At 45.4% G+C, this 27,704-nt stretch overlaps 1 protein-coding gene across 3 annotated transcripts in view; it reads right to left on the bottom strand.

The window, feature by feature from the left end:
* The window catches only part of LOC135900796 (endoplasmic reticulum transmembrane helix translocase), a 602,974-nt gene that overhangs the window by 403,473 nt on the left and 171,797 nt on the right, over positions 1-27,704 (bottom strand). For all 3 annotated transcript variants that reach the window (XM_065430378.1, XM_065430377.1, XM_065430379.1), the window contains one exon: positions 12,556-12,693. In XM_065430378.1, coding sequence (XP_065286450.1) covers positions 12,556-12,693 — 138 coding nt within the window. The remainder of the gene's footprint in view (positions 1-12,555; positions 12,694-27,704) is intronic.

Genomic DNA, 27,704 nt, shown 5'->3' with positions numbered 1-27,704 from the left:
CAGTGCCATTTCACAACGAATGAAGAAAGAATCATTCTGTCTTTTGCACTTAGATCGTGAAACATTGATCAGTGCAATAAAGCTGTCTATTTTTAACTGCACCTCATAAAAAAATTTGTAATGGTTTTTTTGCAAAAGTTGTTAGTAAGACAATATGCATAGGAAAGTTGAAAAAATATTTTTATGCTCATTTCGGCATTTAAAAAATAAACGAACAGCTTTATTGCCCAGAATGGGCCTTTGTAAACATGCAGATGCCAACATCTTGGCGAACTTATGTGTAATCAATTAATTAATTTGGAGATGACCATTAGAGAGAGGCTGTCAACTGCTGTAAATCGAAAGCTATAATAGATAGCACAAAACTAATTTCAGTTACGATATCAGCAGAAGAAATCACACCTACATGCCAAATTTCACCAATTTGTTTCTATAAATAAAGAAAAAAAGGTTTCATTGCCACATCCCCCTTAAAGCAGTGGCGCGAGTTCAGAATGTAGGGTTTAAGTTGGATTTTCAGATAGCCTGTTTCAATACATTCCGGTAAAGTGCTTGTGCAGAACGTCAAAAATAGGTGTTTGTGGGGATCACTTTGTCATCACACCTGATCGTTATTTGTACAATCATCAAGTGCTGTTCCTTCCAGCCCTCAGGCAACTCTGTTTGACTCAAGTCTAGGAGATCTTGCTCAGATATGACTCCACGTGTACTGTTCAGAGAATGGTGCGGTTCATCGAGACAGGGGTTTTGCCGATTTCAATAAATCTGGACAGTTTCTCGAACTGATTCTTGTCATTAACTTTGAGCAACAGATCACCACTGGCCATATTTGTGACCTTGTAACCTGGACCAAGTTTTTCAGTAAGAGACTTTGCGACAACAAATGGTGATCGAGTTCTAGCAATTTTATCAGGGTTTTGCCAACTTAGAACATGGTACTTCAGGTACATTTCTCTGGTCTGGACGAAAAGTTTCAGGGAGCGATTGGTGCATCCTCTCTTAGAAAGAGGGCAATCAGGGAGTCAAGGGAACGACGATGATGATGATGATGATGATGATGATGATGTATGGGTTTTCTTGGCGCAAGGGCCAGGTATGGCCAAAGAGCGCCATGTCTCTGCTAATGGGTTAGCAGTGTACTTATGATTACTATGAAGTTGGTGTGACGTGGCTGTAAAGGGGCCTTAAAATATACGCACTAAAGTGCGTAAAATCTGTATAATAAAATTATGGCGATGATGTATGACTTGTACTATGAACATTTAGATGCATTTAAAACGAATGATACGATAGGTAAAATATAGCAGATTATAAGAAATGCTAGAGCACTACTGCCTCCTTAGGGCCCTTGAAACACAAGGGCCTGGAGGCATGTGCTATGCCAAACAATTATGGCAGTGGCATCCTCTGGAGAGAGGAGGCGCTACGAATGCATGGGAATAATAACATGTAAGACCACATCTCTGATAAAACCTAGGACTGTGTCTGTACAGTCGAACACGGATATATCGAACCCACATATATCGAATTATTGTCTGTATCGAACTCGTAAATTATCCCCTTGAAAATTCTGTGTAAAAGTATAGAAATTCGTACGTTTATATCGAACGATATTTTTACCCGCCATTGGATATATAGAACGCCACGTGATCTCGGCACTCGCTGCACCTGCGTGCTCCGCGCCTCCCCCGAAAGGCTCGGAAAATATGAGAGCGAGGGAGGGAGGCTCAGACGGTACTCCCGCTGCGCACGCTCTCCGACTTGCGGCAACACCCTGCTTGCGGAACTGCTTTTATTTTTCTCTCTCCCAATGTCTCTCATCCTTCCCCCGCGTAACCATAGTGATCTGCTCGGAAAAGGTAGCCAGGAACGAAGGCGGCGGTGGCCTCCTCCTTTTGCCTTTTTTTTTTCTTGTTGCTTTTTCACGAGTTTTGCTCAGCCAACCACAGCTCGTGCCTTTCGTACGTCACTGTCGCCCTCGGAGGTGGCCATCGCGAGCGCTTTGTTGGCGGTGGCTGCGCACGTGAATTCTTGTGTTTTGTGCGCGTTCTTGTGTTTCGTGTTCATTATTGTTTTGCGTGCGTCTCACGACACGTGTGACTGGATCGTGGTGAGCTGACGCGGAAGCAATGGCCGCAGCAAGCACAAGCAGCGTCAAGAAGCGCAAGAACCTGGACTTTGCGACAAAGCTGAAAGCCATTCAGCGTGTTGAGGCGGGCGAGAAAAGTGCGACGGTGGCAGACGACTTCGGGATTCCTCGGAGCACTCTAAGCACCTTGTTAAAAAACAAGGCGGACATAAAGTCGAAAGCGGCGGAGCAACGAACGTCGGGAGCTTGTCGTGTGCGCGCTCCTGCCCACGAGAAAGTTGAAAAGGCCCTCTATGCGTGGTTTTTAGAGGTGCGGGCTAAGAACATTCCGGTGGATGGCCCAATGCTAATGGCTAAAGCCAAATGGTTTGCCGCTGCACTCGGTGATGACAACTTCGCCGACAACACAGGGTGGCTGCAGAGGTTTAAGAACCGCCATAAGATAGTTGGCAAAACCATTTCTGGGGAAAGCGGAGTCGTCATGAGCCAGGATATCCAGCAGTGGATTTCGAAGGAATGGCCGGAAATTTGCGCGACGTTTTCATCCGTCGAAATCGTCAACGCCGACGAGACCGGGTTGTTTTGGCAGATGCTGCCCAGCAAGACGCTCGACGTCCGGGGCAGCACGTGTCACGGGGGCAAGATGAGCAAAGTCTGCGTGAGCGTTCTGCTCGCTGCTAACATGGATGGCTCTCAAAAGCTCCAGCCCTTTGTGATTGGCAAAGCAAGGGCACCGCGCTGCTTCAAAAACTGTAAGCAGCTCCCTGTTCGCTAGGCCTTCAATAAGAAGGCGTGGATGACGCGTCAGCTGTTCACAGAATGGCTGGAAGCGTGGGACGCCGAACTGGGCAAGTCGGGGCGTCATGCTTGCCTCCTCGTCGATAACTGCTCGGCTCATCACACCACCTGCAAGCTCGAAAACATCGCGCTCAAGTTTCTGCCGGCGAACACGACAGCAAAGTTGCAGCCGCTCGACCAGGGCATCATTAAGTCGTTCAAAGTCGGCTACAGGGGGCAACTCATTGATAGGCTTTTGGTGAACCTCCGCATGGGCACCGAGCTTAAGGTTGACCTGCTGGGGGCCATTCAAATGATGACGGGCGCCTGGAGAGACGTGAAGCAGGATACTGTGGCCAACTGCTTCCGGAAGGCAGGCCTCGTGACAGCCAAACTTCCTGAAACCTGCGAAGACGGCGACGGCGACGAGTGCATGGACGACGCGTTTCGCGAGTTGTCGTCCCTTTTCCCGGCTGCCGTTCCAGCCGAAGTGTCTGCTGACGATTATGTGAACGTTGACAGCAATGTTCAGGCTGTTGCGAGCCTCGCCGACGAGGACATCGTAGCTGCAGTCGGAGGGACCCAGGCTGACGGCTCGAGTGGCGACGAAGATCGTCCGGACGAGGGCGCGGCTACACGCCCGTACTCCGCCGCTGAAGTGGCGGCAGCGTTCAGCTTGATTGGCCGTTGTTGCGGCGACATGGAAGGAACCAGGCTTTCGCACCTGAACAGCCTCGATAAGATCGAGGTTGGCATCTTTAATTTCATTTGCAAGGCGAAGAAGCAGACCAACATAAGCGATTTTTTTTTTCACGCAAATAAAGCATTACGTTGCGTCGTGTGTGCGGAAATAGTTGTCATTCTTGAATGCGCCAATCGGTAGGTCATCGTCCGCCACAGGTAAAGTCTCTTGGCCTGTATTTTTTATATCGAATTTTTGATATATCGAATTAATTCGCGATTCCCTTCGAGTTCGATACATCCGTGTTCGACTGTATTAAAAAGTGGTTCTGGACCAAGAAGCATTGCAGGATGAAGAGGAATGTGCTGTCGGTACGCTAATGAAAAATGTCTCTTTCTTTCAGATTCGGCTTCCCGACACTCCAGGAGGACGTGGAGTACGGTCAGCCTCTCCCCGCATCTACCACAGGTTGGAGGCTCACTTCCAGTGAGTAGAAAATTATGGGTGCCAAACGTGTGTCTTATTCTGAGACGACAGAATAGGTCATCTGTTCGGCGCGATTTTGTAGTAGAGGGCCAGAATCCTAACTGTGGTTTTATCAGATGCAGCTTATTATCCGTTTCCGCGTCCCACATGCGTTGCCAGTGGTCTCGCAATCTCCTTCGCAAGAAAGGTCTCAGATCTGTGACAGGCACCGCAGCGGTAGGGTTAACAGCTTGCGATGCGATTGACGTGGCCATCTCGTCCGCCAGAACGTTACCCTCAATGCCTCTGTGGCCAGGCACCCAGCATATAATGATACGCTGGTTAGATCTGTACGCTTTACACAAGACGGTGTAGAGTTCATTAAGTACAGGATTTTTGTGTGTATAGATTGACATCAAGGCCTTCACGACGCTTAGGGAGTCTGTATAGGATCGCTGGTTTTGGAAGTTTTGATTTTCTTATATGCTTCACAGCAGAGAGTAATGCGTAGGCCTCGGCCGTAAAAATGCTTGTTTCAGGATGCAGTAAGTCGGATTCCGAGAAGGATGGGCCGACGGCTGCATAGGATACCCCAGCATTTGACTTCGAAGCGTCTGTGTAGAACTCTGCACAGGAATGCTTGTGCTGGAGTTCTAGGAAATGCATTCTGATTTCGATCTCGGGTGCATGTTTTGTTACTTCTAAAAAGGATATGTCACATTCTACGATCTGCCACTCCCAAGGTGGTAACAACTTGGTTGGATGCATTAGGCGAAGCTCGAGGAGTGGGACACGCATTTCATTACTAAGCTCGCTCACACAAAGCGAGAAAGGCTGTCTTATAGAGGGACGGTCATGGAAAAGTCTAGCACGTCATATCGTTAACAGTGTTAAAACATGGATGTTGATGATTGCAGTGTACTTTTAGGAAATAAGTAAGGCTGATGTAAGTTCTCTGTAGATGGAGGGACCATTCATTTGATTCCGCGTATAAGCTTTCAATCGGGCTTGTTCTGAAAGCGCCAGTGGCTAAACGGATACCTAGATGGTGGACAGGATCTAGGATCTTTAGTGCGCTCGGAGCGGCAGAGTTATATACGACGGCGCCACAGTCCAATCGTGATCGAATTAGGCTCTTATAAACATTCATCAGACACCTCCTGTCGCTACCCCATGTTGAGTGGGATAGAATTTAAGCAAGTTCATTGTCCTTAGACATTTTTCTTTAAGATATTTAATGTGCTGTATAAAAGTCAGCTTGGAGTCAAGTATAATACCTAAAAATTTGCGTTCTTTGTTGATAGGTATTTGATGTCCACTCAGTTGAACACAAGGATCTGGAACCATGCCTCTCTTTCTAGTAAAAAGAACACAAGAGCATTTGTGGGGATTGATTTTAAATCCATTTTCGTCTGCCCACTTGGAAACCTTGTTCAAGCCCTGCTGTACCTGTCTCTCACATACTGTGAGGTTGCAGGATTTGAAGCCTATTTGTATATCGTCTACGTACACGGAATAAAAAATGGCCGGTGGCAGTGAAGCACGTAGTGCGTTCATCTTAACGATAAAGAGAGTGCAGCTGAGTACGCATCCCTGGGGTACACCAGTTTCCTGCGTAAAGGGACATGACAGTGCGTTACCGACTTTTACTCGGAATGTACGTGACAAATGGCTCTCAATTGTGTTCAGCATATTTCCACGGATGCCAATTTTCTAGAGGTCTCGCAAGATCCCGTAACGCCATGCCGTGTCATATGCCTTCTCCATATCGAAAAATATCGATAGGAAAAACTGTTTATGTATAAATGCATCGCGGATATTTCCTTCAATGCGCACAAGGTGATCGGTAGTCGACCGCCCTTCACGGAAGCCACACTGATAAGGATCGAGCATATTGTTGAGCTCAAGGAAATGTATAAGTCGGCGATTTATCATTTTTTCAAAAAGCTTACACAGACAATTTGTTAGAGCTATCAGACGGTAACTTGCCACCAAGGAGGGGTCTTTTCCCTGCTTCAGGACAGGAACCACAATCGCCTCTTTCCATGTAGATGGGAGGTATCCCGCAGCCCACAGAGTGTTGAAAAGTGTAAGTAGTGTAACTTGTGTGTCAGTATGTAAGTTTCTGATCATGTCATACATCACTCTGTCAGGTCCCGGTGCAGTGCTTTTGCATGTGTTCAAGGCAGCTCTCAACTCGGCAATACTGAAAGGCCGGTTATAGGTTTCATTCTGTCTGGATTTTCTAATTAGTGGCTTACATTGTTCTGTTTGTTTATATTTGAGGAAGGACTGAGAATAATGGGTTGAGCTCGACACGCTCTCAAAGTGCTCCCCAAGTGAGTCTGCCTGATCTTGCAGGGTATCGCCTTGTGTGTTTACCAGAGGAAGTGATTGTGCTTGTTGCCCTATTATCCTAATAACCCTGTTCCAGACTTTGGCCTCATCTGTATACGTGTTGATACCCGGTAAAAACTTCTGCCAACTCTCTTTCTGGCCTGTCGGCGCGTTCTCCTGCCTTCGGATTTTGCTTTTTTAAAGTTAATAAGATTCTCCGCAGTGGAAGAGGCGCGTAGCAACCCCCACTCTTTGTTTTGTTTCTTACGGGCGGTCCTACATTCGTCGTTCTACCACGGGACGCGCCGTTTGCCTGCCAGGCCTCTTACTTCTGATATGCATTTTGATGCGGCATCTATAATGAAGGCTGTAAAATACTGCACGGCAGCATCAATTCCTAAAGAAGACATGTCATTCCATGAGATCCTAGTGAGAGTTTGGAATTTCTCCCAGTCGGCTGTATCGATTTTCCACCTAGGAGCCTGTGGTAGACATTAGTTTTCTTTATATGTTCTTAGTAGTATAGGGAAGTGGTCACTCCCGTAAGGATTGTCGTTAACTTCCCATTCAAGTTCAGACAGCAGTGACGGGGAGACTAGGCTAAGATCTATTGAAGAAAATGTTCTGTTTGCAAGAGAATAGTATGTCGCTTCCTTCTTATTCAGAAGACAAGCACCAGAAGAGAAAAGGAACTGTTCAACAAGACGTCCTCGGGCATCTATACGAGGGTCGCCCCACAGGTAGTTGTGTGCATTGAAGTCGCCAAGAACAACATAAGGTTCTGGCAATTCATCTATAAAGGACAGAAATTCATGTTTGGTTAATTTGTAATGTTGGGGTATATAAAGCAAGCAAAGAGTGATGAGTTTGTTTAACAGAACAACTCGCACCGCCACTGCTTCAAGGAGCGTTCGCAGCTCTAAAGGTTGACAGGCTAAACTTTTATGAGTGAGAATCGGAACACCACCGGATGATGCGACGGCATCATCGCGATCTTTGCGAACCTTAACATACGTTCGGAGGAAGTTTGTGTGTTTGGATTTTAGGTGTGTTTCCTGTAAACACAGCACCTTTGGATTATGTTTGTGGATGAGTTCTTGCAAGTCATCAAGGTTTCTAAGCATTGAATAATTTGTGTATCCATATTTAATGTAAGTAAGTGCTGTGTGTACGGAAAGGGAGGTGATACCTTAGGTTACAGAGCTCTTTCGAGGCCCTGTAACGAGGGTTCTGCCCTTTCTGGAGCGTTCGAGGGAGCCTCGCCGCTCCTTAGGCGCTTGGCGCGCCGTGGAGATAGGTGTAGTGTCCATTGCTTCTTGTGAGGCGCCGGACACATGCTCTTGCAAGCGAGAAGTATTCAGAGAGAGTCCCGCCTTGGAGGGCAAGACCCCTGCGCCCACCAGCCCGGAGGTCGATGGGGCCCCCTGAGGGATCTGGCTGCGCCGGCCATTGCCAGCGCTGGATGGGGCCGGGGAGGTTGAGGTAGCCTTGGCTGCGCCCACCTTCGGGGTCGATGGCCCCGTCTGCTGTGTTGGCATAGCAGCGTTAGCTGCAGCCGCCGTGGGGGCGGATGGCATCACTGCCGCCTCACTGGGTGTGGGTCGGACAGCCGCCGGAGGCTGTTGTGGCGCTGCCCCCTGACGCGCCACTTCGGCATATGTGTTCTTAGGCAGGTATGCCACCCGCCTACGTGCCTCCTTGAATGATATATTTTCTTTCACTTTGATCGTGACAATTTCTTTTTCTTTTTTCCAAGATGGGCACGACCGCGAGTACGCGGCGTGCTCTCCATCACAGTTTACACAATGCAAAGAGTTCGCGCAAGCTTCAGACGTGTGTTCATGGGCACTGCATTTTGCACACGTTTGGCGGCCTCGGCAGCTCTGCGAGCTGTGGCCGAAACGTTGGCATTTGAAACATCTCAGGGGGTTTGGCACGTATGGCCTAACACGGAGCTTAATGTACCCTGCCTCGATTGACTCGGGCAGGACACTCGAACCGAAGGTGATTATCAAGTGTTTCGTTTGGATTTCTTTTCCATCTCGCCTTATTTTAATTCTTTTGACATTTATAACGTTCTGTTCACTGAAGCCCTCCAAGAGCTCAGCCTCAGTGAGCTCCAGCAAATCATCGTCCGAGACAACGCCCCAAGTGGTGTTCATAGTACGGTGCGGGGTTACTGTTAGTTGGTTATCCCCAAATGACACAAGCTTAGACAGTTTCTCGTATTGTTTCTTATCGCGGAGCTCAAGGAGGAGATCACCACTTGCGATCCTGGTCGCCTTATAACCAGCTCCAAAAACATCAGTCAAAGTCTTTGATACAAGGAACGGTGAAATAGTGCGCACGGGTTTGCCGGGTTTTTCCGAGTGAACTACATGGAAACGTGGGAAGCTGTGGACTTGGCGTCCGAAAAACTGAAAAACTTCATCGGTGCGCCCTCTTTTCTGAGGGCGATCAGGGAGTGGAGGAAAGGAGCTATCCATAAATATGTGTGAAATTCCGGCAGCAACGCTAGCCACCCACCATGGAGTCCAACAAGGGGACGCTGCAGGGCCTGAAAAACAGGGCCTGCAAACGCCAGCTGTACGTTGCCGCTATAACCCAATATGATATAACCAAGGTTGGCTACTCACACAAGGTTAACCCTTGCTGCCAGGAAGGTCGGAAGTAATAAAGAAATGAGAAGGAGACAGGAAAGGTGGAAAGTAAGGAAAAGACGAAGGTTGTAGGGAGAGAGAGACAGGAAAAGGCAACTACCGATTTCACCCGGGTGGGTCAGTCCGGGGGTGCCGTCTATGTGAAGCAGAGGCCAAAGGGGTGTGTTGCCTCCGCCGGGGGGCCTTAAAGGTCCAAACACCCAGCATTGGCTCAACCCCCAGGATCCCCTTTTCCCCGGACACGGCTAAGCCACGCACGGTTAAACGCGGGAGGGTCCAACCCTCGTGTGCTCGGGTACGTGGTGTGGCAACGCACCAAACGCCTGCTGACGCAGACGCCCCTGCGGGAAAGGGAACGGTGAGAAAGCCATAAAAAAAATAACTATAATTTCAGTAGCTATGCTAGCCACCCACCACCGAGCCCAACAAAAGGACACTACGAAGCCTGACAGCAACTAAGACACCTGCTGCACATAGCTACTATAACCTAATATAAAATACCCAAGGTTGGATAACTACACCAGGTTAGCCCTTGCCACCTGGAAATGTAGAAGTGAGAAGAAGTGAATAGAAGAAAGGAAAGATTGAAAGTGAGAGAGAAAGGCAGATGTTAGAGAGGAGGACAGGAAAAGGCGACTGCCATTTTCTTCCAGGTGGGTCAGTCTGAAGGTGCCATCTGTGTGAAGCAGAGGCCAAAGAGACGTATTGCCTCCGCCAGGGGGGCCTTAGAAGTCCAAACACCCAGCATCGGCTCAACCCCCGGGATCCCCGTTTCCATGAACATGGCTAAGCTGCGTATGGCTACACGTGGGAGGGTCCAACCCTCGTGTGCTCGGGTACATGGTGTCACAACACACCAAACGCCTGCTGACACAGATGCCCCTGCAGGGTTACAAGGAAGGTGCCTGGCTAATACAACTATCAATACAAATAGAGAGCTTTCAAAAAATGAAGCGCCAACGGTAACGGCACACAAAGAAGGAACAAAAGACAAGACAAGAAGCCTTGTCTTGTCTTTTGTTCCTTCTTTGTGTGCCGTTACCGTTGGCGCTTCGTTTTTTGAAAGCTATGCACCAACTAGCCCCACAATGTGTTTTACTGCAAATAGAGGGCCATTGTCAACGCTTAGGGCCTACAGCAGAACTAAAACCAGGTCAAAAAACAACACTGCCTTTATATTTATGAGAATGCAACACAAGGCAAAAGAGAAGAATGTGCAAACGAGCTGTCAAGCATTATAAGAAAGAACGCTGGTTTATATATTGTTATTCACTATAGAAAAAAAAAAGCAAAAGTAGGGACATTTGGCCATCCCGGACTGGGTCACATCGGAAATCAAGACATTTACTCAGAAGTCAAGACTGTCAGCTGAATTCAGGACAGTACTAACCCACTTGCTTGCTTTCAATTGGTGAAGCGCCAATAGTGATGGCACACAAGAAGAAATAAAGACAGGACAAGGCGCTCCTTGCAACTGTTTACTGAAGTCACAAGTGGCTGATTATATAGGCATGAGCAGAGAGGAATGAAAAAAGAGGGACACTGACTATGTGAATGCGTACGTGCGAGAACACTGAAGATATATATGAAGGGAATCATGCTTAATCTAAATCTAAAACTTGTCTAAAAACATGCTTTCATTCGTTTATATATTCAGAGACGAGGTGCTGACACAGTTTTTTTTTATTATTATTATTTTACTGACGGAACGATCTCCCATGACTTACTCGCATACTGTGCAGGGCATTTTATCTGATTTTAAACAGCAAGGAAAAGGCTTAGATTTTACTTTTGAACTTGCCAAGGATAACAGCTTGCAGTTTTTAGATCTTGACATAACCCTCGCTGACGAAGGTTCCTGCTGGATGTACCGACCCCATGCTCGCAAAGAATTGTTGCTGTATGAGTCTACACACTCCAAGACTGTTAACGAGCAATTGCCACTATGTGCCTCGAATTCGCTCTGAAAAAATCGTGCTGTCATAAGGCACAAGCAAGCTTTGACGATCAGGTTTTGAAGTTACGGCTCGCTTTCCTTGCTTGCTTTTAAGCGCAGTTTCGGAGGCGTTATTGAAAAAGTGAAAAAAGAAGTGAAGAAGGTCAAACAGCCGAAAAGAAAGCTAAAGCAGTGGTGATACCATATTCTCATAAAGTGGCGCATAACCTTAAACACGACACCGTGAAATACAAAATTCCTGTGGTTTTTTCCGTGCCGCGAAAACTTGCTACTTTGTGCCGCCTGATTGGTCCGGATGACTATAAGAAAGTACGGTGTTCTATTAAACATACGAAACATTTTGTTAAGTGTGAAGAAGGGGCCGTATGCCACATACCACTGAAGTGTGGAAAAGAGTATATCGGCCAAACTGGACAATGTACTAATGAACGCCTGCGGGAACATATGCTTTCATTGAAAAATGGATATGGTTCAAACTTGCTGCTTCATTGCAAGGCCTGCAGGAATGAGAATAAACAAGTGCATCAAGCAAGGCTTCATGATACAACAATCATGTTTAAAAGTAAAGATTCTGTGGCGCGTGAATTGTTGGAGGCCAACGAGATTAAGAAAAGAGGGGACAACTGTGTGAGCACCCCGCCTCTGAATATATACATGAATGAAAGCATGTTTTTAGACAAGTTTTAGATTTAGATTAGGCGTGATTCCCTTCATATATATCTTCAGTGTTCTCGCAGGTGCACATTCACATAGTTAGTGTCCCTCTTTTCTTGTTCCCCTCTCCTCATGGCTATATAATCAGCCACCTGTGACTTCAATAAACAGTTGCAAGTAGCGCCTTGTCCCGTCTGTATTCCTTCTTGTGTGCCGTCACTATTGGCGCTTCACCTATTGAAAGCTATGCACCAACTAGCCCCACGTGAATTACTGCAACCACTTGCTTGGCTTGCAAACTGCGTACGCAAGCAGCAGTGGTGTTCGGCCAGTTTATTAAATTTGACTATTTTATTAGGTTTGTAAATAATTAGTTATGCTAGTTTATCCATGCATTCAGCAATAAACCTTGTATAACACTGCACACACTAAAATTTTTTTATGCTTATCTGAAGAATATTTATAATAAAAAAATGTAGCCATGAGGGAACACATTTCACAAAAAAATGCGACACTCAAAGAGTTAATCATAAGTATGCAAATCATTTTACGTGTTTGCTGGTGATGTCTCAATGGGATTATCACTGTTATCTTGTTATAGTGCTTGTGCAAGAGGCTCTTGTTGTACCATAAACTTGACGAATGCTGTGCCAATTACATGGTGAGACAGGCCTGTCTAATCAGATTGTAAGAGCAATGCAAACAACGCAGTACTTCTCGTACCTATTTGAGAACAGCTGAAAGCTGCCGCATGCACAACACACACATAAATAGACACTTGAGCAGTGTAATTTGATCTGACAAGTGTTACTTGGCTTCCTGGGCTCACCCAATGAATTAGTTTTTCAACTCTTTCTGGTCGTGTTTCTAGTTCTGAACCGTCACTAGCCTGTGACCATTGCGCCTTCCCACTGGATTGATGAAGGACACTGACCGAGTCGTGTCAATGCAAGCAATGAGGTGTGAACGGCCAGGGAGAGCTCAATGGGCAGCTCAGGGGGCACCACCGAAGTGAGGATCAGTGCACACTCCAGAAACAGCTTGTAGCGGTTGCGTGTGGGGTCCTCAGTGCCTGCACAGCGGGAAAGAAGGCATGCCAGCAATCAGTTCACATGGCTGGCATGGTAGAGATCTTGTAGCTTTTGCACTGCTCGCAAACATATAAAGCATAGACAATTCGTAGCACAAATTGTGCATATCCACACTATAATCAACACATTTTTCGAAGCTTTTACGTTTTTAGTGCACGAGAAGATCCGCGTCATACTTCAGTCTCTCGTCCCTTTTCGTGCACTAAAAACGTAAAAGTTATGGAATACCAACATGCCCAAACCTACACTCTTTCAATTTTTCAAAAACTGCACACGTGCAAAACATAAAGAACAAGCATCCATGCATATATGAGAACCGAAGCATGTGACTGGAATTTTTGCATCTATAAATTAACCAATTCTGAAAGGTCAGTGACCCAGGATCCGTGGTCTGTGCATGAAGCAGACAAATTAAACCAAAAAAAGAAAATGCAGGGGAAAGTAATATATTTACTCCAATCTAAGTCAACATTTTTCATTTCAAATAATCATGTACCAAACTCTAGTGTCAGGTTAGATTCGAGGGTTTTAAAGAACACGCCAGTTTTTAATTGAAATTGATAAACATGATACATAGCTAGCACCATCTAGACAAGCCACACAGTGTTAACGTTTCGGGGAATGCCACAGCTTGAGAGATGGGCAACGTTTAACTGCTCTTACTTGTTCTATTACAGTGTGCCGACACAAAACTCTTGTGAGAAACCATTCTATGAGGGATACCTTTTCCGTCTAGACATTCAAAAATTTTTAAAGGGACTATTTCAAGAGACCCTGAAACAATTTTGACGATTTGCTACAAACTTACTGAGTCGTTGGAGTAGTTCCTTCCAATCATCGACTCATCTAAGTGCTATGCATAAAGCGTGTAACTTATTATAAGGTTTTAAAAATGTACATCGCTGCCGATCATAGCACAGTGCTCGGCTGAATTTTCATCTGCCATTACCCATTTGACGTCGTTCACCCAATTGATGTCAGTAGGGCGAGCTATTCGATTGGCTGCCCAGGGCGCATCATCTGATCATTTTTCCAACTTTACGGTTAACAAATGTTGTTCATATTAGTTGGAATGTTAGTTAATTTGTTTCTATAAAAAGAAAGAGAATGCACAAGAACAATTTCTCACTACACTTAAGCACTTCCGGCACACAGCAAGTGTCGTCTCCTTGTGTTACAATGAAATTACAATCTCTGTTGGCGAGAGCTTCGCGGTCAGTCTCCGTTTCAATCTTTTTGCGAGCACCATGATTCGCTTTTGTTGCGTTGTGGGCTGCAAACGTAGCGAGTGGCAATGTGTCAAGCTGCGACACCGTGTCCTTCTGCAAGGTAGCAGACGAGCGGAGTGGCTTCAGCGCATCGGACTGTTGCTATCCAATCAGCACCAGGATTTGCGCATTTGCAGCAGTCACTTTAAACCAGAGGATTACTACCACAATAGCGTTTCGTGAGTCTGCTATTCAGGTAAACACAAGTGCACGGGGACAAGGCCTGGCCGTTTGACCATGCCGTTTCACGGGATAAGCAGAAACACGAATGTGAATGGTCTGTACAGTGCAGCCACCTGGTGGCACAGTGTTCAACTAAACACAGTAGCAGTAACGAAGTGTATTCTTCTTTGCTGCTGGTGTAAATATTTTGCAGGATCGCAATCAATAACATGTTTTTGTAAATGTTTAAAATGTTTCACACTTAGAGCAATATTTTCTATTTATTTGGCTAGTTAAGCTCTTCGCCACCAGGTGGCTGGACCATGTAGACCGATCAGGCCGTTCACGTACATCTAGGGTAATGTTCCTTCCTCAGTTTGAGTCCATGCCTCCAGCGTTCCGTCAAAATGCCCAGCTCGCCTGTGGTTACCAGAATACCAGACACGTTTGGCACTGTGACAGAATGCTCGCAACGCACGCTGCTTCGATAGATCTTGCTTGGGGTCGTCTGGGAAGCAGCTGGCGGAGAGGTTGGAGAGGCTTCGCGCGAGCGCCCCAAGAGAACCGGAAGTAGACGACACGACGTGCCATCATGGCACAGAGCCAGTGAAGGCGGAGCTTAGTGCCGATCACTCGGCAAGCGAGTTGAGGAGAAAATGCATGGCTATGGAGGAGGGTAAGTTGTAATCGTCCGTAACTCTCTTGATATGAGATGCTTTACACAAATTGTGGAGCGAACGATTAACTTTCACTGTACCCTTCGCACCTACAAAATTTGACCGAACCATTTCAGGGGCCCTTTAATAAATAAACAAACATAGGCCATGTCTTACCTGCATATCCTTTACATTTGGAAATGGAATGCCAATCATAACCACAGCACTAACTTCAGCTGGTGCTCGCCTCCGCCGCATCGCGACCCGTGCAAGAGCCCGTATTTCTACAACAAAGATCGCCTTCATGCATAGCATTCGCGGCCAGCGTTTCCCGGTAAACATAACGGTTACATACGCTCCAGTTCCCAAGAAGTGTGCAAAGCAGTCGGAGATCTTCAAATGCTATCGCGTTCCACTCTTAAACGCGAAGCTTAAACTGAGATGCCCCCTTTAGTGCACTCCTGTAGATCATGAGCATATATCCACAAGTGCTAAATTGAACGTACTGCAAGTTCAGTGGCAAATGGGACGTCAACAGGTTCCCCGCGCAAAGTGTACAAACATCGTCTAACTGATCGCAGGCAGAAGCTTATGCAGAAGCTTAACGGAGGCGTCGTATAAGCGCTTTCCAACCACAGAGCAAGGCCGCTTCCAAGGTCGCCTATTTTATGCATGGCTCAGAACTATTGTTTGGCGGCCCGCCTCGCCACTGAGCCTTTGAGCGAAAGTCTCAGTCAATGCACCCTCCTCGCATCCAACATCTCAGCCTTGCACGGCGCATCGGTACCAATGCCGTCTCATTCGGAAAGACTTCTCCTATGCATGAGACAGACAGCCGAGACCGTGAACTGTTTGATATCAGTACCTCCCTCCAGGTGCAACTAGTGAATTCGCGGTAAGCACAGCAAGTTTTTTAATTGTCTAATTTTCTTTCTTTTTTCCACACTACTTTTAAGTGCTGTTCAATTCCGCCGAAACTATATCGTGTATCTAGCCGTGTTCATGGCCGCTTGCATACGGGAGACCCCGAAACCACGATGTCACAAACATTGAAAAATACTATGCAGTGCCACCTACCTCGATCACCAAAACCTGTATACCGCGGATAATCCAAGCATGTTTTCAGGGATTTCACATATACTATATGGACTCAAACTGACTCTACTGACATGCCTTGTGCCGACTTTCTAACGAGAGCCCCCCTCCCCCCCCACCCCCAACAAGAATTGCAGCGCTAAAGGAAGAGAAAAAGTGATGAGAAGGTTTGCAGTAGCACACAAACAATAAGAAATAAATAATGTAACGTCAACAGTTGCAAGGTTCACATATAGGTTCTCAACAAAAAAAAAAGTTATAGTTTGCATCTAGTTATTTCTAGTTATTTCTTATATTCGTTTTCGCAGGTTTCTGTTTCTACTCCTGTAGATAACGAGCATGTATTCGCAACTGTGAATGGTCGTCGGTACGCCTGCAGGGTTTGCCTAGCCACGTTCACGGCCGTCTGCGCACATGCGATTCCAGAACTACGAGGCCAGAACCGTTTAGAAATCCTTCTATATGGAGTTACCCATCACGATCGAGAAAACACTTCTATCACGGATAAATCAATAAAGTTTTTAGACATGTAGGGCCGTCTGGGCTGTACTTCTCGGCGATAAGGTAGCCTATCCACCTATGGGATTATCTCACTGATCTATGTCGAATGCTCAGTTGCCACAGTCGGAAGTTCAAATACCTCTATAAGATTTTTTTTTAACGATGGTGGGTTTGAAATTCGCCTCCTACAGTGCACAACATCTGCAGGCTTGGAGTGATGCCTGCCACCGGCAAAAGATGCCGTGAGCAAGTGGGGCTATACTAATCCAGGTACAACCAAATTAGGAAGGCCCACTAAGCTTCAACAAGACACTCCCTCACCAGAACAGGAATTGGCCTCCCTGGTGCTGTATTTGGCCACTCCCTCCCAAATGAATCACTGTTACCCAATGGCCCTCAGTCCCCAGCAGCTGTGGAGCACCTGACCAAGGTGGCGGTCAGACTTGTAAAGCAGAGGGTGCTAAGAATCTCTGGGTCTGGAAAGGCCGCCAATGGAAACTGACCCTTGCAATGTTTAACACCCAAACCCCCTCGAGTAAGGCTTGCTTAGCAGGACTCTCTGAGGAACTATCAAACATTGTTTGGGATATCATCGGCCTTAGTCAGATAAGAAGAACTGGTGAGGCTTATACACTGCTGAATAACGAACATGTCCTCTGCTACTGATGTCTCCCAGATAAGAACCAATACGGGGTAGGATTGCTAATCCATAAGGACATAGCGGGCAACATTGACAAATTCTACAGCATTAATGAGAGCGTAGCTGTAGTCGTAATCAAACTTAATAAGAGGCATAGATTAGACGTAGTACAAGCCTACGCTCCAACATCCAGTCACGATGATGAGGAAGTACACCAGGTTTTATGAAGATGTTGAATTAGCGATGAGAAAAATGCAAACTCAGTATACTGTAGTAATGGGCAACTTCAATGCAAAAGTGGGGAAAAAGCAGGCTGGTGAACAAGCAATTGGCAATCACGGCGTCGATTCTAGGAATGCTAGAGGAGATATGTTGGTAGAATTTCTTGAAAGGAATAAGCTTCAAATAATGAACACATTTTTCAGGAAGCGTAGCAACGGAAAGTGGACCTGGAAAAGTCTCAATGGTGAAACAAGAAATGAAATTGACTTCACACTTTCTGCTCATCCCAGCATAGTGCAGGATGTAGAGAAGTGATAGGTAGGGTAAAGTGCAGTGACCATAGGTTAGTGAGGGCTAGGTTCCACCTCAATTTAAACAAAGAAAGAGTAAAATTGGTCAAGAAGAAACAGGTCAACTTAGAGGCAGTAAGGGTAAAAGCAGACAAATGTAGGCTGGTACTTTGCAGCATTAGAACAGAGAGACGATGATGACCTAGAGCTAATGAATGAAACCGTAACTAGGCTGGCTTCAGAGGCAGCAAATGAAGTGGGAGACAAGGCACTAAGGCAACCAGTAGGCAAGCTCTTCCAAGTAACAAAGGAGTTAATAAAGAAACGACAAAGAATGAAAGTGTTAAACTCAAGAGATAAGACAGAATTCACAGAACTGTCAAAACTGATCAACAAAGTGAAAATAAGTGATATTAGAATCTATAATGTGAGAAAGACTGAAGTCGTAAAAAATGGATGCAGCCTGAGATCAGTGAGAAGGAAATTTGGCATAGGACAGACCAAGATGTATGCACTGAAAGATAAGCAACGTAATATCATCAGCAATCTCAAAGGTATAATAAAAGCAGCGGAAGAATTCTATACTGACCTGTACAATACCCAGACGAATCAGGATACCTCCATTAGCAACAGTAATGAACAGGATACAGAAACTCTTTCTATAACTAGTGATGAGGTCAGAAGGGCCTTGCAAGACATGAAACGGGGAAGAGCATCAGGAGAAGGTGGAATAACAGTCGATTTAATCAAAAATGGAGGAGACATACTGCTTGGAAAACTGGCGGCTCTTTATACGAAATGTCTAAAGGGTCCCAGAAAACTGGAAGAATGCAAACATTATACTAATCCACAAAAAGAGACGTTAAAGAATTGAAAAATTATAGGCCCATTAGCATACTCCCAGTATTATATAAAATATTTACCAAAATAATCTCCAATAGAATAAGGGCAACACTGGACTTTATCCAACCAAGGGAACAGGCTGGCTTCAGGGAGGGATACTCTACAATGGATCACATCCAGGTTATCGAGAAATCTGCAGAGCACAATAAGCCTCTCTCTATATGGTTTTCATAAATTACAAAAAGACATTTGATTCAATAGAGATACCAGCAGTCATTGAGGCATTACGTAATCAAGGAGTACAGCACACTTACGTAAGTAGCTTGGAAAATATCTACAGAAGTTCTACGGCTACCTTGGTTCTACACAAGCGGGAAGATACCTATAGAGAAGGGGTCAGACAAGAAGACACAATCTCTCCAATCCTATTCACTGTGTGGTTGGAAGAAGTATTCAAGCTATTAAACAGGGAAGGCTTAGGAGTAAGGTTTAACGGCGAATATCTCAGCAACCTTTGGTTTGCCGATAACAATGTTCTATTCAGCAACCCTGCAGACGAGTTACAACAAATGATTGAGGACCTTAACAGAGAGACTGTAAGAATGGGGTTGAATATTAATATGCACAAGACAAAGATAATGATGAATAGCCGGGCAAGAGAACAAGAGTTCAAGATCGCCAGTCAGCCTCTAGAGTCTGTGAAGGAATACGTTTACCTAAGTCAACTAATCACAGGGAACCCTGGTCATGAGAAGGGAATTCTTAGAAGAATAAAAATGGGTTGGATCGCATGCGGCAGACATTGTCAGCTCCTGACTGGAAGCTTACCATTATCATTGAAAAGGAAGGTGTACAAACAGTGCATTTTACCAGTGCTGACATATGGGGCAGAGACTTGGTGACTGACAAAGAAGCTTGAGAACAAGTTAAGGACCACACAAAGAACGATGGAACAAAGAATGCTAGGCATAACGTTAAAAGACAGAAAGAGAGCGGTATGAATCAGACAGCAAACAGGTATAGTTGATATTCTAATTGACATTTTTAAAAAAATGGAGCCATTAGGGTTACAGAATAGGTACCAAGGAGGAAACGCAGAGCGACGAAATTAGGAAATTCGTTGATGCTAATTGGAATCGGTTGGCGCAGAACAGGGGTAATTAGAGATCGCAGAGAGAGGCCTTCGCCCTGCAGTGGGCATAAAATAGAATGATGATGATGGTGATGAGTAAGTGAAAGGAAGAGTTTTTCAGTGTCGCGATAAGCTTCCCAAGCACGTGTTGTGTCCATCAGTTTTGCGAGCCAGAATTGATGTTTCTTTTTGTTCTTAAGTCGTTTAGATGTTGTGTTAAACCATGGGGAATGAGATCGTTCTGTGATGGTTATGGTAGGAATATGGACTTTGATTAGGTCATGTAGCTTGTCTTTCAATAGATACCAGTTAATTTCAACAGTGTGCTGAGAAAAATCAAGCAACAACCAGTCAGAAAAAGTAGAAAGCTCGTCATTGATAGCTGCATAATTTCCTTTGTTGTAAAGCGTGTTTTCGTTTCCTTTGTAGTTTTGGGTAGCATAATATTATATGAAGCATACATTACAACATGGTCACTTAAACCTGTAAGGAATGAAAGAAACAAACTATCAGGGTGGGATGTAAGTAGAAGGTCAAGGATGTTTGACGAATGTTCGGTCACTCTTGCAGGCACTGAAACAAGTTGTGTTAGTCCAAATGTCAGGCACGTGTCAACGAAATATGCTTCCTCACCAGACTTGTACAACGTTAACACCACATCAGCCCAAGAAATATTAGGAAAATTGAAATCCCCAAGAAGATTGACTTGAGCATTAAGGTGAGTGCAAGAAATGGTACTCAGAACATTGTGGAATTCTGCGACAATATGTGCAGCTGCGTCGGGAGGCCACTAGCACACACCAACAAGCATGGGAGGCTGAAGGGTGCCGAACAATAGAAACAATACCTCAAGTGGTGACTGAATATTGAGAGGAGTGTAAATACCTGTGGGCAGCTATGAGCACACCACCACCACGGCTGCCTTTGCGGTCCTGGCAGTATGTCAAACTCAGGAAAATAGGACTAGAGTACAATATCAGAAACTGTCGAGTTTATCCACATTTCAGTAAGAAGAGCAAGTTTACATTCAGTAGGTTCAATAATACTTCTAACTTGGTTGCGCCTGGGTATAATGCTCCGATGTTCGTATAGATGATGGAAATCGTGGAGAAGAAACGACTTTTTGTGAGCAGTGATCGTACACATATGTGGCTTACGCTGAGTGCCACTACTTACTGGTGTTTACTGTTGTTGATAAGTAGGTAAGCGCTTGCGAATTCGGATAGCTTTTTCCGTGCAAGGCATGTGTTCAGAGAAAAGTCTTAGCTAATGCGGAAGTTCATTCCTCTTAGCTTTTCTGCATTTGACAAAACACGCTCTTTGTCTTTGAAATGTGAAAAACTAACGATTATAGGTCTGCTTATGTTAGGTTTGCACCGGCCTGGGCAACGTGCTCTTCCAATTTCTTTAGGTTCGATTGATACGTTGATGTATTCCTGACAAACGTCAATCACTAATTTCCCAGATTCTGCACACGACTGCAAACCTTTGAGCAGAAGAATAAAAGATTTGATTGGCGGGCTCAATCTTCCACATAGTCCAATCTGGCTGTAAGCGAAGAGATTGTGAATTTTGCGACACTAATGCACGCACGTTTCCTACTTCACTTTGGAGCAGAATGAGAGTTGAGCAATTGGATTCTATTTTAGTTAGCCTTTTTGTGATGTCACCTAAGCCTTTGTCGTTTTGGCTTAGCTTACCGTATTTACTCACATAATGATCGCACTTTCTTGTAAAAAAAAATTGACACAAATTCAGGGGTGCGATCATTACGCAGGTTAAATTTTCCGCTAAAAGAACTTTTTTTTTTTTTTTGAACCCACAAATGCTGCAGGATGACAACAGGTCAACAAACAGGCGGCTGCCGCTGTAACAGTGTTGGACAGCAAAACGAAAATGGCAGCTGGCAGAGCAAACCGAATGCACCGAACACGATTTTTTTTTTTCTTCTCGTGAGTACATTACGCACATTGAAACATTTTCTTCCATATCGGTAATGAATATTATTGCTAATATTAGCAAGTCTGCGACAATAACATAGCCATGTCCACTTTGAGGGGACAGAAACAGAGATGGGCGCACTTAGCTGCCAGCGACATAGAAACACATGGCAGGCATGCTGCGGAAACTGCGGCATTTGTGTTCACTACTATTCTGATACAGCACATTTCCGCTAAGGGTGGGCGAATATCTTAGCTGTGTTACAAGTGTCGGCATATGAATAGGGTACACGTATCAGTGTAAACGTGGCCGCTATCGTTGCCGCTTGCGATTTGATGCATGCCCATGAGTGCAGACAAGAAGAATCGAAAGGCGCGTTTTTTTGTTGTTTCTATATTTATTTATTTATTTATTTATACACATACCTCACAGGCTCTAACTGAAGTACTGCGTGAGGGGGGGGGGTAAGAAAAACAACATGTAGTGAAAACAGAACATAGCTAACAACAAATCAAACAATTTGAAAAAAAGACGCCGTTTTACATCAAGCAAACGAAGAACAACAACAACACTCTGGACAATCAGAAACGCGCATGGCTCATCGAACACCTGGTAAAGAACTCCAAACACATGTATACCTATAAACTGCTTGCAAGAAGCGAGAATGACGACAGTTCAGTCACATGGTACAAATGAAACAATGTGTGTGTATGACTACAGAATCATGTTTTAGGATGTGTCTTGAAATGATTCCAGATTATTCATTTCAACAATGCGGCTTGGAAGATTGTTCCAAGCTGCTATTGCCAGAGGTAGTGCAGATTTGTTGAATGCATTTGTGTAGCCAAACACACGTGTAATGAATGAATGAATGTGTGGTTTTTACTGGCGCAAGGGCCAGGTATGGCCAAAGAGCGCCAAGACAGTGATAGTTTTTTCGTGATGGAATGATGAGTTCTGTGAAGAAGATGTGACTTGGCTGTAGAGGGGCCTAAAAATAGTCGCTGCAAAGTGCGTAAAATCTACGTGCTATAAGATTATGGCGATGTCTAATGACGAGTACTGTGATCCTTACACTGCAATGCGAGAGAATGATATGATATAGAGAACATGTAAGATACAAAAATAAACTACAGCACAACTGCCTCACCAGAGCCCTTGAAACACAAGGGTCTGGAGGCATGTGCTATACAGTACAACTATCCCAGCGGCATCCTCTAAAGAGAGGAAGCGCTACGAACGTATGGGACTAATAGCATGTAAGACCACATCTCTGAGGAAACCTAGGACTGTGTCTGTATTAAAAAGCGGTTCTGGACCGAGAAACATTGCAGGATGAAGAGGAATGTGCTGCTGGTATGCTAAGGGAAAATGTCTCCCTCAGATTCGGCTACACGACACTCCAGGAGGACGTGGAGTACGGTCAGCCTCTCCCCGCATCTACCACAGGTTGGTGGCTCTCTTCCAGTAAGTAGAAAATTATGTGTGCCAAATGTGTGTCTTATTCTGAGACGACAAAATAGGACATCTGTTCGGCGTGACTTTGTAGCAGAGGACCAGAGTCCTAACTGTAGCTTTATTAGATGGAGCTTCTGCATCCCACATGCGTTGCCAGTGGTCCTGCAGCCTCCTTCGAAAGAAAGGTCCGAGATCTGTGACAGGCACCTCAGCGGTAGGGTTAACGGGTTGCGATGCGATAGACGTGGCCATCTCGTCCGCCAGAACGTTGCCCTCGATGCTCCTATGACCAGGCACCCAACATATAATGATATGCTGGTTAGATATGTACGCTTTACACAAGACGGTGTAGAGTTCATTAAGTACTGGATTTTTGTGTCTATAGAGTGACATCAAGGCCTTCACGACGCTTAGGGAGTCTGTATATATAGCTGATTTTTGAAGTTTTGATTTTCTTATATGATTTACAGAAGACAGTACTGCGTAGGCCTCGGCCGTGAAGATACTTGTTTCCGGATGCAGTACACCAGATTCTGAGAAGGATGGGCCGAAGGCAGCATACGACACCCTGGCATTTGACTTCGAAGCGTCTGTATAGAACTCTGCGCAGGAGTGCTTGTGCTGGAGTTCTAAAAACTGCATTCGAATTTCTATCTCTGGTGTGTGTTTTGTTACTTCTAAAAAGGATATGTCACATTCTATCACCTGCCACTCCCAAGGTGGTAACAGCTTAGTTGGATGCATTAGGCGAAGCTCAAGGAGTAGGACACGCATTTCATCACTAAGCTCCCTTACACGAAGAGAGAAAGGCTGTCTTATAGAGGGACGGTCATGGAAAAGTCTAGCACGTCATATCGTTAACGGTGTTAAAACATGGTTGTTGATGATTGGAATGTATTTTCAGGAAATATGCAAGGCTGATGTAAAATCTCTGTAGATGGAGTGACCATTCATTTGATTCTGCATATAAGCTTTCAATAGGGCTTGTCCAGAAAGCGCCAGTGGCTATGGGGATACCTAGATGGTGAACAGGATCTAGAATCTTTACTGCGCTCGGAGCGGCAGAGTTACATACAACGACACCATAATCCAATCGTGATCGAATTAGGTTCTTATAAATATTTATCAGACACTTCCTGTCGCTACCCCATGTTGTTTGGGATAGAATTTTAAGTAACTTCATTGTCCTTAGACATCTTTCTTTAAGATATTTAATGTGCTGAATAAAAGTAAGCTTGGAGTCAAGTATAATACCTAGAAATCTGTGTTCTTTGTTGATAGGTATTTGATGTCCACACAATTGGACACAAGGATCTGGAACAAGGCCTCTCTTTCTAGTAAAAGGAAGACAGGAACTTTTGTGGGGGTTGATTTTAAATCCGTTTGTGTCTGCCCACTTGGAAACCTTGTTCAAGCCCTGCTGCACCTGCCTCTCACATACTGCGAGGTTACAGGATTCGAAGCCGATTTGAATATCGTCTACGTAGATGGAATAAAAAATGGCAGGTAGGTAATGAAGCGCGAAGCGTGTTCATCTTCACGATAAAGAGCGTACAACTAAGCACGCCTCCTTGGGGTACACCTGCTTCTTGTGTGAAATGTCGCGACAATACGTTGCCGATTTTCACGCGGAATGTATGGTTGGACAAATAGCTTTCTATTAGGGTGAGCATATTGCCGCGGATGCCCATTCCCGGTAAGTCTCTCAAGATTTCGTAGCGCCATGTTGTGTCGTACACCTTCTCCATATCGAGGAATACGGATAGGAAATATTGTTTATGTAGAAAGGCATCGCGAATATATCCTTCAATGCGTACAAGATGATCTGTTGTTGACCTGCCTTCTCTGAAGCCACACTGATAAGGATCAAGTATATTGTTGAATTCAAGGAAATGTATGAGTCTGCGATTAATCATTTTTTCAAAAAGCTTGCACAGGCAGCTTGTTAGAGCTATCGGACGATAGCTTGCCGCCAGGGATGGGTCTTTCCCCTGCTTCAAAACAGGGACCACAATTGCTTCTTTCCATGTGTGTGGAAGGTATCTGGCAGCCCAAATAGTGTTGAAGAGTGCGAGTAGTGTAACCTGTGTGTCAGTGTGCAAGTTTTTGATCATGTCATACATGACTCGGTCAGGTCCCGGTGCAGTGCTGTTGCACGAGACCAAGGCAGCTCTCAACTCTGCAAACTGAATGGTCGGTTATACGCTTCGTCGTGTCTGCATTTACGTACAACTGGCTTAAGCTCTTCTATTTCTTTATATTTAAGGAAAGATTCAGAATAGTGTATTGAGCTCGACACACGCTCAAAGTGCTCCCCAAGAGTCTGCCTGGTCTTGCAAGGTATCCCCTTGGTCGCTCACCAGAGGCAACGGATGGATTTGTTGCCCTTGTAGCTTTCTCAAGCCATTCCACACTTTTGCCTCCTGCGTGTATGAATTTATGCCGGAGAGGAACCTCACCCAGCTTTCTCTCTTTGCCTGACATCGTGTCCGCCTTCCCTGCGATTTAATCTGTTTAAAGTGAATTAGATTTTCGGCATTTGGCGATCTGCGCAATACGCCCCATGCCTTGTTCTGTCGCTTTCGCGCCTCTCTACAGTCTTCGTTCCACCAGGGAACACGTCTTCTTAGTGAACCACCATTCGTCTGTGGAATAAACTTCTCGGCTAAATCAATAATAAAAGCGGTAAAATGTGCAATGGCATCATCTATAGTAGAATAATTAATAAAATCTGGTGATAAATAAGATGATTCTTTAAAATTCTCCCAATCTGCCGATGCCAATTTCCATCGAGGAATATGCGGAGGGTTTTCATGCAAGGTTATCAGGTTTAAAATTAGAGCGAAGTGGTCACTTCCATACAATTTATTGATCCCGGACCATTCCAGGTGAGGCAGAAGAGAAGAACCGATTGCTAAATCTATTGCTGAATATGTGTTGTGTTGGACACTGTAATATGTTGGCTCCTTCTTGTTAAACAGGCCAGCACTAGAGGTCAAAAGAAAATTTTCAATTAATCGACCTCTCGCGTCCCATCGCGAATCTCCCTACATCGTGTTGTGGGCATTAAAATCACCCACGAGTATGTAGGGGTCAGGAAGCTAATTATAATTAGGTTATGGAAATCAGGGTTTTTTTTTTTTTTCAGGTGAAAGTTAGGCGGTATGTATCAAGAGCACACAGTCACCAGTTTGTTAAAAAGGATTGCCCGAATTGATACGGCCTCAAGGGGCATCTGGAGGGCAATCTGTTGACAAGCTACAGATTTATCCGCGAATATTGCAACACCACCGGAGGCATTAGCCTCGTTGCGGTCTCTGCAATAGATTATGTACTGACCTGAAAAGTTTGTCTGCGTGGGTTTCAAATGTGTCTCTTGAACACACAGCAACCTTGGATTATGTTTGTGCAACAGTTCTTTAATGTCGTCGAGGTTACCTAAAAGTCCTCGTACATTCCACTGTAGTATTCGTGCTTCCATTATAATAATGTATTGGGTGCTGTGTGGTTAAGAGATAAGGATTAGCTCACGGGCCTTTTTCAGGCACCATGACGGGAGTTTTGTCTTTTTTGGAGCGATCGAGAGTGCCTTGCCGCTCCTTAGGCGCTGAAGGCGCCGTCTTACTGGTGGTTGTGTCCATCGCCTCTTGCACGGCGCTGGACAGGCGCTCTTCCGAGCGCTTTGTTTGGCGTGAAGGCCTCGGCACATTGGACGAGGCCTTCGAGGTCACCTGCCCGGAGGTAGATGGCCCCTTCTGCTGGGTTGGCGTAGCAGCACTAGCTGCAGGCGCCAAGGGGGCGGATGGCGTCACTGCCGCCTCACTGGGCGTGAATCGGGCAGTCGCGGGGGCAGCGCCACTTCGGCAAATGTGTTCTTGGGCAGGTAGGATACCTGCCTGCGTGCCTCTTTGAAACTTATGTTTTCTTTTACTTTAATTGTAACTATTTCCTTTTCTTTCTTCCACGATGGGCACGACCGCGAGTATGCAGCGTGCTCCCCTTCACAGTTTACACAATGGAGAGAGTTTTCACAAGATTCAGAGGTGTGCTCATGAGCACTGCATTTCGCGCAGGTTTGGTGGCCTCGACAGCTCTGTGAACTGTGACCAAAACGCTGGCATTTGAAGCAACGCAGGGGATTCGGAACATATGGGCGAACACGGAGCTTGATATACCCGGCCTCGATGGACTCGGGCAGAACACTTGTGCCGAAAGTAAGTATCAGGTGTTTGGTCTGTATTTCCTTATTATCACGGCTCATCTTAATTCGCTCAACATTGATGACGTTCTGCTCACTGAAGCCCTCCAAGAGCTCAGCCTCAGTCAGCTCCAAGAGATCATCGTCGGAGACTACGCCACGAGTGGTATTCATAGTACGGTGCGGAGTTACTGTTACTTTGGCCTCACCAAATGATACTAGATTGGATAGCTTTTCATATTGCTTCAGGTTGCGGAGCTCCAAGAGGAGATCACCGCTTGCCATTCTGGATGCTTTGTAACCTGTACCAAAAACTTGGGTGAGAGACTTAGACACGACGAATGGTGAGATTGTTCGTACCGGTTTGTTTGGTTGTTCGGAGTGGACTACATGGAAGCGAGGGAAAATTTCTTTTTTACGGACAAAAAATTCTAAGACATCATCGGTGCGCCCCCTCTTCAGGGAGCGATCAGGTAGTGAGGGAAAGGAAGCAGCCATAGGAGATTGTAATTTTGGCAGATGATGATGATGTTTGAGGTTTAATGGCGCAAGGGCCAGGTATGGCCAAAGAGCGCCATGCTAGTGG

The sequence above is a fragment of the Dermacentor albipictus genome, unplaced genomic scaffold (genome assembly GCF_038994185.2).
Source record: "Dermacentor albipictus isolate Rhodes 1998 colony unplaced genomic scaffold, USDA_Dalb.pri_finalv2 scaffold_18, whole genome shotgun sequence".
Taxonomy (NCBI): Eukaryota; Metazoa; Arthropoda; class Arachnida; order Ixodida; family Ixodidae; genus Dermacentor; species Dermacentor albipictus.
Note: the sequence above shows the minus strand (reverse complement) of the source record. Positions and strands in the feature narration are given on the sequence as shown.